Source organism: Pseudorca crassidens, chromosome 10 (genome assembly GCF_039906515.1).
Source record: "Pseudorca crassidens isolate mPseCra1 chromosome 10, mPseCra1.hap1, whole genome shotgun sequence".
Taxonomy (NCBI): domain Eukaryota; kingdom Metazoa; phylum Chordata; class Mammalia; order Artiodactyla; family Delphinidae; genus Pseudorca; species Pseudorca crassidens.
In genome coordinates, this window is record NC_090305.1 from 102,898,867 (window position 1) to 102,910,923 (window position 12,057).

Sequence of the window (12,057 nt, forward strand, 5' to 3'; positions counted from 1 at the left end):
TATATATATATTTTAGCCACTTGATTCCTTTTTTGTCTTTAGTTTTTGCAAATTGGTTGGAAATGAACATTTCTAATCACAATGTTTAAATCAGGTTTCATAATTAAACCACTTTTATGTGATTTACGGTGACTGACAACTTCTCACACTGTCTCCCTCCTCACCCTTGGGTCCTACTCTCCTTTGCAACTTTTTAAAAATAACAGCTTATCGGGCTTCCCTGGTGGCGCAGTGGTTGAGAGTCCGCCTGCAGATGCAGGGGACACAGGTTCGTGCCCCGGTCTGGGAAGATTCCACATGCCGCAGAGTGGCTAGGCCCGTGAGCCATGGCCGCTGAGCTTGCGCGTCTGGAGCCTGTGCTCCGCAACGGGAGAGGTCAGAACAGTGAGAGGCCCGCGTACTGAGGAAAAAAAAACAACAGCTTATCGAGATATCTCAACAATTCACATACCATACAATTCACCCATTTAAAGTGTACAATGGCTTTTAGTATATTCACGGTTGTGTACCCATCTTCACAGTCAATTTTAGAATATTTCCATCCTCTCTAAAGAAAACCTGTACCCATTAGCTGTCACTCCCCATCCCTGCCCACCTCCCAGCCCCTGGCAACCACTAATCTACCTTCTGGCTCTGATTTGCCCATTCTGGACATTTCATATAAACTAACTCATACAATATATGACTTTTTGTGACTGGCTGCTTTCACTCTGCATAATGTTTTCAAGGAAGTACTTCATTCCTCCTGTTGCCTGGATGACATTGTATTTTACGTCTATAACACGTTTTATTTATCCATTCACTAGTTTATGGACTTTGGGGTTGTTTCTGCTTTTGGGCTATTATAAATAATGCTGCTATGAACATCTGTGTACACATTTTTGTGTGGATGTATATTTGCTTTTCTCTTGGGCATAGGAGTGAAATTCTTTTGTTACTTTTTATGATGAAAACTCTTTTTTTTAAATAAATTGATTTATTTATATTTTATTTTTGGCTGTGTTGGGTCTTCATTGCTGCGCACGGGTTTTCTCTAGTTGGGGTGCGCGGGGGCTACTCTTTGTTGTGGTGCATGGGCTTTTCATTGCAGTGGCTTCTCTTGTTGTGGAACGTGGGCTCTAGGTGTGTGGGCTTCAGTAGTTGTGGCATGCAGGCTCAGTAGTTGTGGCTCACAGGCTCTAGAGCACAGGCTCAGTAGTTGTGGCGCATGGGTTTGGTTGTTCTGCGGCATGTGGGATCTTCCCGGACCAGGGATCGAACACGTGTCCCCTGCATTGGCAGGTGGATTCTCAACAACTGTGCCACCAGGGAAGTCCCATGATGAAAACTTTTTTTTTGTGGTACGTGGGTCTCTCACTGTTGTGGCCTCTCCCGTTGCGGAGCATAGGCTCCGGAGGCTCAGGCTCAGCGGTCGTGGCTCATGGGCCCAGCCGCTCCGCAGCATGTGGGATCTTCCCGGACTGGGGCACGAACCCGTGTTCCCTGCATTGGCAGGCGGACTCTCAACCACTGCGCCACCAGGGAAGCCCTGATGAAAACTTTTAAATGGACACAAAATTAGACTGAATGATACAGTGACCTGCGCCCCTACCCCAGGCAGCCATCACCCGACTTCAACAGCTAACAGCCTGTAGGTACCCTTGTTTCACCTACTGTCTTATTTCGAAGTAAATGCTAGACTTATCATTTCATCTGTAAACAGTTCTGTATTTATCTTTTATTTATTTATTTATTTGGCTGCACGTGGTCTTAGTTGTGGCAGGCAGGCTCCTTTGTTGCAGCCCACCAGCTCCTTAGTTGCAGCACATGGGCTCCTTAGTTGTGGCATGCAAACTCTTAGTTGTGGCATGTATATGGAATCTAGTTTCCTGACCAAGGATCGAACCCAGGCCTCCTATGCTGGGAGCACGGAGTCTTACCCACTGTGCCACCGAGGAAGTCCCAGTTCAGTATTTATCTTTAAAAGATAAGAACCTCTTAAAATAATTGCAATACCATCAGCACAGTGGAAACAGTATCATCCTGAATATCATGAAATATTCCAGTGTTCACATTTGTCTAGTTGCCTTTTTTTTTTTTCCAGTTGGATTGTCCAAATCCTATTCTGAGTCTGAGCAAGGCCCCCATGTTGCATTTGGTTAAAGGGGTTCTTAGGATCTTTCCTCTCTGGGGCCCTTCCCACATTGTCTTTTCCTCCTTGCTTGTTTGTGGGAGAAACCGGGCCGTGTGTTCTGGAGCGTTCCTCACAGTCTGGGTTTTACTGATTTCATGCCCATGTCCCTTGCGTTTCCTGTAAACTGGTAGTTAGAGCTAGACAACTGACCTGGTGTAGGTTTGTTTGTTAAAGAACGCTTTAATGCTTTTATTGAGCCTTCGTGGAGGGCTGCTGCGTGCCCAGCCCCACGGCGGGCACCGGGAGACCCCGGGTGGTCAAGCAGTGCCCCCACGTCTGCTCCCAGGCCAGGGGGCAGTGGCCCTGACCTGGGGTGGGGGTGAGGGGTGTGTACTTGATCCCCCGGCCGCTTGCTCACACACAGTGGGGCCTGGCCAGCGCCTAGTGGGTGTTTCACTAGGCATGTTTGTCCTCAGCGGGGTCTGAGGGAGGTCTGGGCCCCGGGTGATGTCCTGCTGTCTGTCCGTAGGCCTGATCCAGAGCGGCGTCCGAGAGCCCCGCCGCCACCCTCCGGTGCTGCGCATGGTGCTGGAGGCGCTGCAGGCGGGGGAGCAGCGCCGGGGTACCTCGGTGGCGGCCATCAAGGTTTACATCCTGCAGAAGTACCCGACAGTGAACGTCCTCCGGTTCAAGTACCTGCTGAAGCAGGCCTTGGCCACAGGCATGCACCGCGGCCTCCTTGTCAGGCCCGTCAACTCCAAGGCCCGGGGAGCCACTGGCAGCTTCAAAGTCAGGCACTGGGAATGGGGTGGGGGGTGGCGAGAGGCCCCAGGGTGCAGGTGGATTTGCCCGAGGGCTTGAACCCCAATTCCAGCTCTTTCTTCCCAGCCTCTGGGTGCTGGTTCCCTGCCCTGTTCCCTCTCTCCTTCTTTCTCTTCTCGTTCTTCCTCTGTCTTTGCCGAGACCCCCCGTCTCCCCGGGAAAGCTGAGCACCCACACGGCCCCAGTCACCCTGCTGCTTCCGCCTCCATCCCTGTCGGGTGTGTTGAGTGACCAGAGACCGTCTCAGCTGTTCCACTTCTGGGTCCTTGGCGCCCGTGACCCCTTCCTGGAATTCCTTACCACGGGCGGCACAGACCCAACCTTGGCCTCTACGGGGTTACAGAAATGGGGTTTGTTCCCCGTGCTGTCTGGCTCCAGACCCGTGGTCTCCAGACCAGGGCTGACACCTCCCTGAGCCCCTACATCCTCCTCTTTCAAAGGGGAGGGTCACCCAGAGCTAAGGGCAAATTTGGCCACAGAATTAAGCCCCAGCATCATGACTGCCAGCTGCCACCAGGGAAATCTCAGCGACACAGACATGGGGTCTGTCTTGTCACTGCTGTGCCCCAGCAAGTAGCAGTTCCTCTGACAGGCTCCATGGAACACGGTGGAACGTTCTCAACCTCCACGTTCCAATCCCTGTGGGAATAGGGTGGCTGAGCACAGGGGATCCCCCCTCCTGGAACTCTGGGTGTGTGGGTCAGAGATTGGACACCAGCCATGGCAAGGCCAGGGGCACAGGGTGGGGTGAAGGGAAGCAAGAGAGGGCACTGGGAGTGCGTGTGACTGGGAGACGGTCAGGAAAGTGGGCCAATGAGCTGGGAGGCAGGGAAGGGGGTCTTGGGTACCACGGAGTCAGGAATGTGTGTGTGCAGAGAGTGGGAGTTGATTCTGGTCTTGGTGGGTAACGGGGAGCCGTGAGGGTCCAGGGATGCTGGGAGCAGCGTCATCAGCTGGGCTCTAGAGGGGCAGGGACCACCTGTTTGCCGGGGACGCTTGCATCCTCCTGCCACTTGTACCCTCCCTGTTGGCCCCATTGTAAAGATGAGGAGACCGAGGCCAGAGGGGGAGGAGAAGACTTGGGCGAGTCGCCCTTGGGCTGGGGTTGAGGCCCCAGGAAGCCACGAACTCTCAGCCGTCTGACTTCCATGTCCGTGTCCAACTACACAGAAGCGAAGCGGCAGGGAGACTTGGGGACACAGTGGTGTGAGGCGGGGAGGTGGGGAGTCCGAGCCACAGTCTGTGGATGGTGTTGGGGGGTCAAAGGAGATTATAGGTTAGCATCTCAGAGATACCGTTAGGGCTCAGTGTGCACGATGTGCTCCCAGAAGCCTGGCTCTGAGGCTTCCGGGTGCAGGGGTGGGAGGCGCGTGCCCGCCACCTGTGCAGGGAGGGTAGGAGAAGCTTGGGTGAGTTTTGGAGACTCGGGTTCCTTAGCTCCTAATGGCAGCACCGTTCCTCACAGTGCATGAATGGGCGGAATGCATTACTGGCAGCCGGCATTTAGGAGGTGGTTTTGCGTGCTCTCCGCAAGCCCTTGGCCGCCTTCCTCTCCCCCTCCTTTGGGATGGGGTCTTCTCTGAGCCTCATGTAGGGTATAGGGGCATAAGACATCCAGAACCTCTGCTCTCAATCCCACCCCGTTCTCTCCTCCTCCAGTTAGTTCCCAAAGACAAAAGGAAAATCCAGCCCAGGAAGACGTCCACCATGACGGCCCCCAGGAGGCCTGGTCAAGCTGAGGGAAAGGACTCCAAGAAACCAACTGAGTCAAAGAAGAACCCACCCAACCCAGGCGATGTGAAAAAAGGATCCAGGAAGCCGGGAGAGGGGAGGACAGCTCCCCCCAAACCGGGTGCAGCCAAGAAGGCCCCCAAGAAAGGCCAGCAGACCAAGGACCAAGAGGCAAGACTGGGTGAGGCCAAGAAGTCCTCCCAACAGCCAGACAAGGCCACACAGGCCCCTCCCATTGCCAGTGGGCCCAGCGGGAAGTCAGAGGTCAAAGGTGGAAGGAGCAGCCGAGGTATGGATGTGAATGGGGTGAGAGGAGGGCATGGGAGGGGGTTTCTGGCAGCCACGGGACATGAGCTGGAATGGAGGGGCCAGCTCTGGGAGGAGGGGTTTCTAGCCAGTGTGCCCTGAGCACTTGGCTTGACTCAGAGAGACAGAGAATGCATGGTAGCTGGTGGGGGTGGGTATGGGGGAGAAGAGCGCAGAGAGAGGAGGAGGGGTCATCTCTGAGAAGGATCAGGGGAGGCTTCCTGGAGGAGGTGTCCCAGGCAGAACAGCTTGTGCAGAGGCCTGGAAGCATGAAGAAGGTGGAAGAAGTACAAATAGTTGTGTCTGTGTGCACTGGGGGAGGGGGAGGGGAGGTTGTGAAGGGCAGCAGGAGGCTGGACTTTATCTGGAGGACGATGAGGAGCCACAGAAAGACTCTGAACAGGGGAGAGCTAGGGCCCAAGGTGTTCTTAAAAATGTATCCTGGGGCTTCCCTGGTGGTGCAGTGGTTGAGAGTCCGCCTGCCGATGCAGGGGACACGGGTTCGTGCCCCGGTCCGGGAAGATTCCACATGCCGCGGAGCGGCTGGGCCCGTGAGCCATGGCCGCTGAGCCTGCGCGTCCGGAGCCTGTGCTCCGCAACGGGAGAGGCCACAGCAGTGAGAGGCCCACGTATTGCAAAAAAATAATAATAATAAAAGAAAAATGTATCCTGGCTGCCATGTGGAAGATGGGTTAAAGGCTAGAGGCAGATACACCTGTCGGGGGCATTTGGTGTGGGCAGGCGTGGAGCTGTGAACGGAGTGAGGGGTGGTCACCCACTGTCCAGTTAATCCTCCAACTGTCCGTGGGAGAGAGGCTGCTACCTTCAGTTGGCAGACTAGGGCACCCAGACTCAGAGAGGCTAAACTACTTGCTCCAGGTCACACAGCCTGCAAGTGTCAGAGTGAGGACTGGGCCCTGGGCAGGACGAGGGCTGTGGGACCCCTGAACCTTCCTGCCCAGCAGCAGCTCCTCCTGAAAGGGGTGTTTCTCACATGCCATCCCCTCTTCCAGCAGATACCAAGGCCCACAGGAAAACAAAGCCTGGGAGTCAGAGTTCCAAACCCACGGTCACCAAGGTAGGTGCCTGGGTGACTTCCTGCTCCGGGTCTCCAGCGACCAGAGCTTGGGCATCCCCACCCGGCCCCAGAGGGGTCAGCCGAGGAAGGGGGCAACTTATTTTCCTACAAAGTACAGAGCACTTTCCTCCCCTCCCCGGCCCTTCAGCGCCGTGAGGATCACCATCCCCATTTTATAGATAAGAGGCTGAGACTTAGAGAGGTGAGGTCACTTGTCGAAAGTGACCCAGCGCTGGGATTTCACCCCTAAGTTCGTGGGCTCTGAGCTGTGCACCCAGCCCTGCCCAGCTCTGTCCCCTTGCTCCTGGTTTGCTTTCTTATAGGGCGAGGATGCTGCTGCTTCCCCAGCCAAAAAGAAGATGGGCAGCAAGGTCCCTAAAAAGGCTGCTGCGCAGGGGGCCGGGGAGGGGCCTAAAGCCAAGGCCCCTGTTCCTCCCAAGGGCAGTGGGTCCAAGATGGAGCCTGTACCACTGGCCAGGAAGGCAGAGGCCCCTAAAGGCCCGAGAAAGCCTGGCATTCCCACCAAGTCCTCTGCGTCCAAAGCGGCCAGTAAGAAGGCAGAAGCCGAGAACTAGAGGCGGGGTGGAGACAGACTGAGATTCTACCTTTTTATTCCCCTAAAAACTATCACTCTATTTCACTGTAACCTATTTATCAATAAAGACTTTCCCCCCCACAAATTGGTGTGGAAGGAGGCTGAGGTCTAAGGATTTGGCCATCCAGGGCTAGGACCCAGATAGAAGCTTCTGCCCTGGGGAGATGCAGACCGCTGCAGGGATCCAAAGTCACCTAGGCACCCGTGGAGGCACTGGAAAGGTGTTTAATGCAGCCTGAGATCTGGGACTGCTTCCTGGAGGGGGCAGCTTTTGGTTTTAAAGGATGAGTAGGAATTGCCAGATAGATGAGGGGAAGGGCCTTGCAGGCAGAGGGCCCAGAATGTGGGGTGGAGCTGGGAGGATGGGGATTTGTGGTTTTGAGAGGAGAACAGGTGGGGGAGGGGTGGCATGAGCCCCGGGCCATGGAGATGGGGCAGGAAGGTGTGGAAGGGTGGACTAAGGAGGGCAGACATCGTCTTGGGGGCAGTGGGGAGCCAGGGTGGGTTATAGGCAGGGAAGAGGCTGACGTGGTGTGTGTTGAGAACGATCCCTGTGGCTGCGGAGAGGAGGGGTTAGAGGAGCTGAGAGGAGGTGTGGACTGTTCGACTAGTCACTGAGTAGGACTGTGGGCCCCTCGGGAATCCTCAGAAGGAAGAGAAAGCGCAAAGGCTGTGGGGTGGGAATGCTCTTGACAGGCATGTGTGGCTAAAGCCCAGATGGAGACAGAGGTGAGGTCTGGGGTGTTTTAAAAACGTATGTGACACTGTTCCCATGGAGAGCTGGAGTCTGTGCCCCTGCCCCTTGAACCTGGGCTCGTTGATTGCTTGACCAATAGACTACAGTGGAATTCACGTTAGGACAGTTGCTGGGCTCAGGCCTTAAGAGACTGGCAGCTTCTACTTCCTGTGTGGGGGTTGTTTCTTGTTGTTTTTTCGCTTTTTAATAGTTGCTCTTAGAACTCAGCCACCATGCTGTGTGGAAACCCAAACAGCCGGTGGAGAAGAATTGAGGCACCCCAGTTGTCAGCCCCAGCTGGGCTCCCTGACCAGCCAGCACCAATTTGCCAGCCATGGGAGTGCACCATCTTGGAAATGGATCGCCTATCCCAGTTGAGTGGCCCCCCTGACACCACGTAGAACAGGGACGGGCCTTCCCTGCCGAGCCCTGCCCCAGGCAGACACATAAGCACCACAAATGTATTGGGGTGGTTTGTTACGCAGCAGTAGATACCATAACAAGGGCTGCAGGGTAGACTAGGGCAAGATCCTGAAGGGCCTTGTAAGCCAGGGTAGGAATTTTGGGTTTTGTTTAATTGTGATGAACAGCCATTAGAGGCCAGTGAGCAGCGGAGTGCCTGCAGGGGGGACACGGGAAGCAGCAGGGGGCTAAGGAGGCGACCCCTGCAATGGTCCAGCTGAGGGGTGGGCCGCCATGGAGGGAGGGGTTAGAAGTAGTGGATTCTGGGTAGAGGTTTAAGCAGGGTGGATGGGATATGCTGAGGGAGTGGATGTAGAAAGGGGTCCACAGTTTGGGGTCCACACAAGTGCTTGTGTGGCGATCACCTCCTGGGGCGAGAATAGCTCGTTCAGGGGGCTGCCAAGAGGTGGTCCAGATGAGGGGTGACTGCTGAGGCAGGGAGTGCGCAGAGACGGAAGGGGTGGATTTGAAGGGAGTCAGAGGTAAGCTGGATGGCACTTGGGAAGGGGAAGATGGGACACAAAGGGAAACTGAGGCAGCCCAGCATGGAGCATCAGACTGTCCCCTTTCTGCCGCTGCTCCCTCAGCCCTGCTCTCGCGTCCCCGAATCCCACGTGAGGCTTTGTCTCACTGCCGATGGCTTCCTGGCTTCCCTGGGGCATCTGTAACGTGGCTGCCAGCAGAGCCCCGAGGGGCACAGTGAGCAGACGGTAGTGAGCTGGGTTGGCGCTTCCCCCTTAGGGGTTCTGGTTGGGGGAGGCACCCTGGGCAGCTTCTGGGGGGGGGCGGTTGGGCATCACCGGGCATCCCACCCCCACGAGCTGGCAGCAGGCCAGTAGCCCTGACCTGGCAGAGGCCGGACAGCACCCAGCACCCAGCACCCACGAGACTTGGGAGGGCCTCCTCCCCTGCTTGAGGACAGACATTACGCCAAAGTTTCCACCTCCTGTGACCCTCAGACGGAGCTAAGGGACACCTGTAGCTCCAAGGCAAGTCTTCAGGGCCCCAGACAAGGACTGGGGGTGGTTCACAGTGGTTGGCCACCTTCTGTGCCGAGAAATGACCCTAGAAACTAGAGATGTCCTCCCTGTGCAAATGCGTTTTTAAGCTTCAAGAAGGAATTGCCTGTTAATCAGGCATTAAAACAGGCCATGGAATAGTTAATGGCATAGGAAGATGTTGCATGGGGGACGAGGCAGCTGCGAAATGGTGAGTACATCCTGATCTCGATTATCACTCCTCAGCCTCCGACCCAGGCAGGCACACGATTTGGAGTTTGGAATGGCATGCTCTCAGATTTTAACCATGGGTGGGTTAGGGTAGCTTTTATTTTCTTCAGGCTTTTCGTACTTCCTGACAGTTCTGCAGAAAACATGTATTCATTCTAGCATCACACCCCCCCCCCCAAAAATTCTTATCAAATTGTGTAAATAACTTAGACTAGAAAGTCTGCTGCTTAATAAAAAGGCATCAGTGATCAGAATAGAGAATTTGAAAAGATAAAGAATCTCCGCCCAGAAGGCACTACAGGAAGAGGCTATTTTTAAAGCTAAAAATTGTTGACTTTTCTCATTTTTCTGTTCTCAATTCTAGAACTGGTATTTTTGGGATTTTGTTTAAATTGTACGAATTTTTCTGTCCTGGCTCTTACTCCTGATTAATGGGTGTGTGTGGGGGGGGATTATTTTTCCTTCATAAAAAGAAAAAACTAACTTAAGCCGCTTCTGATTTGGAGGTGGTCCTTTAGTGACCTTTCCTGGGGGTCAGTGAACCTCAGCCCCAGCTCAGGCCTAGAGCCAGCTGGGTGGGCTGGGGGTCTCTGTGGTATTTGCTGATCCCAAGTCATGTGCTGAGGTGAGAAATAGTGCAGGGTTATACCAGCCTGGGAGAAACTGTCTCTGTTTCCTCATCTGAATAATGGAGTTAATGGTATATATTTATGACAAATTCAGGGCGAGTGTGTAAACGGCAGTTCTCTTTCCAGGGTGGTCACCTTGGAGCTCCCCACACGCTTTGGGGGCCGCTGTGGGAACTCCAGCCTGGAGGAAGCATGGAACAGAGGAATGAGGGGCCCACGCAAGCTGGTTTTTGGCTTCCCTGTGCCGTGACATGGGAAATTCCTCGACTGTGCTGAGAGTCAGTTTCTACATCTGTAAAATGGGGATGATATTCTGTTCCTCACGGCTTATTACATAGGTAAGTAGGTTAGGAGCAGGGCCTACCCAGGGGTAGATGGCACACAGCAGCTGTGACATATTCCTGGCGGTCAGTGGATGCCCGCGTTTCCCCACTGAACCTTCTTGGAAGCGGAGTTGGTATCTGCCCACCCCTCACGAGGGGAGCCGGGCAGGGTCCTAAGTCAGGCCCCCCTCCCTCCTTTCTGCTACAAGTACAGCCATCTCAGGATAAAGGCTGGAGCCCACGGCAGGTTTTCCCATCAGGCTTTTATTATAAAGAAGGTTCCAGAGCATCCCAGCCTCCCCCTCCAGCCCAGCCCCAAGGTCTGCGACCTGTCCCAGCACTGGCTGGGTCAGCCCCAGCCAGCCGCTTCTGGCAGAACAGAAAGGATGGTGTTCTCAGGGCGCGGGGGGTCTCTGCCAGGTCTGCCTGTCCCCTGGAACAGTCATTTCCAGTGTTGCGCTGGGAGCCCCTCGGGACCCCTCCCCGGGTCCTCTGCACTAGTGGCAGCTATTCACAGTTGGCGCGCGATAAGTTTTTTAATATATAAAAGCTTTTTTTAAAAAAAACAACAAAAAGTGGTGCTCTCTTTAGAAACACTTCCAGCAAGATCAAGTAGCCCAGCTACAGCCTCGGTGCAACTCAGCCCCCTCCCCTCCCTCGAGACCAGGATCGCCCAGCACCTGTCCCCTCGGCCCCTGCCCGCCCGGCTCCCAGGGCAGCACAGAGCCTCCCGCGGGCGGTGGTGCTGCCCACTCAGCCAGCGGCCGCTCAAGAACAGAAACCTGACACTGCTGGACGGCGTGTGGCCAGGGTCCTCTGCAGGTGAGTAGAGAAGGGGACGACATTTTGGTGGTTGAAGAAGTGGAAACCAGCTGAGGGCTGGTTCAAGGGGCCTCCCCTCCACCGGGTAGGATGAGGTAGTGTTTCCGGCTGCGACCTCAGGGCCGGGTGGCCTGTTCGCCCATCGGTGGGTTCGTTAGCACTGGGCCGTGCAGGGTAGAGCAAGTGGGGTGCCGTCCAGGCTGTGCTGGGTGGACGGTGGGAGGCTTACCGGGGAACGGCTGCAGCATTTGAGCCCCCAGCCCAGAGCCGGGTCTGGGGGCAGGTGGGAGGGGATGGTGCCCAAGGGGCCAGGGCTGGGGGCTCCGCTGGCTGGCTCAGAGAGGCCCCTCGTGCTGCGTCGTTTCCCAGCCGGAGTCCGAGGCACTGGGGACAAAGCGAACTCGAGGGAGGGCGCCCGTCCTGCCATCCCCCAGGCTCAGGCCTCGCTGTAGCACTCGTAGATGTTGTCCTCCATCAGGGCCACCACCTGCTCAAACTTGTGCTGCAGCTGCGTCCTCCGGGCTGTGGGGTTTGCCTCCAGGGCGCTCATGATCTGAGGGGAAAGCGGAGGGAGCTGGGCCAAAGCCCGGGCCCAGGACCCCCGGGTCCCACTGCACATCCTGGGGGAGAACACACCGCCTGGATTTCCACTGCTGGTGGCCACCCCAAAGCGGAAACGTCCTGGGGATATGAATGCCTGAGAGGGACCCTCACCCTGGGTTTGTTTCCCTGAGCAGGTGGCAGTGAGCAGGGCTGACATGGGGGCATCGTAGCTCCGAGGGGGGCCTCGCGCTGGGGGCTACTCACCTGTGGGCGATACCTCTTGGCGTATTTATAAATCTCTGCCATGGCCACGTTGGTGTTGAACTCATTCTGGTATTTCTGTGAGGAAAGACAAGGCGGAAGTCGGAGAGAGGTTGACTCCATGGTCAAAACCAGGCCCAGCCCAGCCCAGCCAAGACTCGCTGCTTAAACACAGCTCCTCGCTGACGGTCAAGTCCCGCCCGGCGAGGTCCTGCGGCGCACCCGTGACTCCTCCGCCAGGTGCGCGTTCATTTCCTGCTCGCTGAGCGGAGTCATGTCATGGATCTGTTTGTAGTAGCGCTGCACGATTTTCCGGTACTCGGGAATCTCCTTGGCGTAGAGGAGCTTGTTGGTTGGTGAGTCCTGGGCAGAGAGGAGTGAGGGATTCAGACACAGACTCGTTTTCT

General features: G+C 55.6%; 2 protein-coding genes across 5 annotated transcripts in view; one reads left to right on the forward strand and one right to left on the reverse strand.

The window, feature by feature from the left end:
• Positions 1-2,620: 2,620 nt before the first annotated feature.
• Positions 2,621-6,625, forward strand: H1-8 (H1.8 linker histone). The gene is made up of 4 exons (XM_067755776.1): positions 2,621-2,902; positions 4,595-4,937; positions 5,986-6,050; positions 6,374-6,625. The coding sequence occupies exons 1-4, from the start codon at positions 2,621-2,623 to the stop codon at positions 6,623-6,625; spliced, it is 942 nt and encodes a 313-aa protein (XP_067611877.1).
• A 3,643-nt stretch (positions 6,626-10,268) lies between these two features.
• Positions 10,269-12,057, reverse strand: part of PLXND1 (plexin D1) — a 51,752-nt gene continuing 49,963 nt past the window's right edge. For 2 of the 4 annotated variants that reach the window (XM_067755559.1, XM_067755557.1), the window contains 3 exons: positions 11,873-12,013; positions 11,654-11,728; positions 10,269-11,399 (listed from right to left, as the gene is read on the reverse strand). In XM_067755559.1, coding sequence (XP_067611660.1) covers positions 11,283-11,399; positions 11,654-11,728; positions 11,873-12,013 — 333 coding nt within the window. In that variant the 3' untranslated portion in view covers positions 10,269-11,282. Of the gene's footprint in view, positions 11,467-11,653; positions 11,729-11,872; positions 12,014-12,057 lie in introns of all 4 variants that reach the window. The other 2 variants (XM_067755558.1, XM_067755556.1) reach the window with 1 other exon arrangement.

What these genes read in the sequence shown, in the direction of transcription:
- H1-8 (XM_067755776.1), top strand. Translation starts at nt 2,621, where the DNA reads ATGTCCTGCTGTCTGTCCGTAGGCCTGATCCAGAGCGGCGTCCGAGAG. An exon ending in GAGCCACTGGCAGCTTCAAA is followed by an intron (nt 2,903 to 4,594) that starts GTCAGGCACTGG and finishes CTCCTCCTCCAG; the next exon opens with TTAGTTCCCAAAGACAAAAG. An exon ending in CCAAACCCACGGTCACCAAG is followed by an intron (nt 6,051 to 6,373) that starts GTAGGTGCCTGG and finishes GCTTTCTTATAG; the next exon opens with GGCGAGGATGCTGCTGCTTC.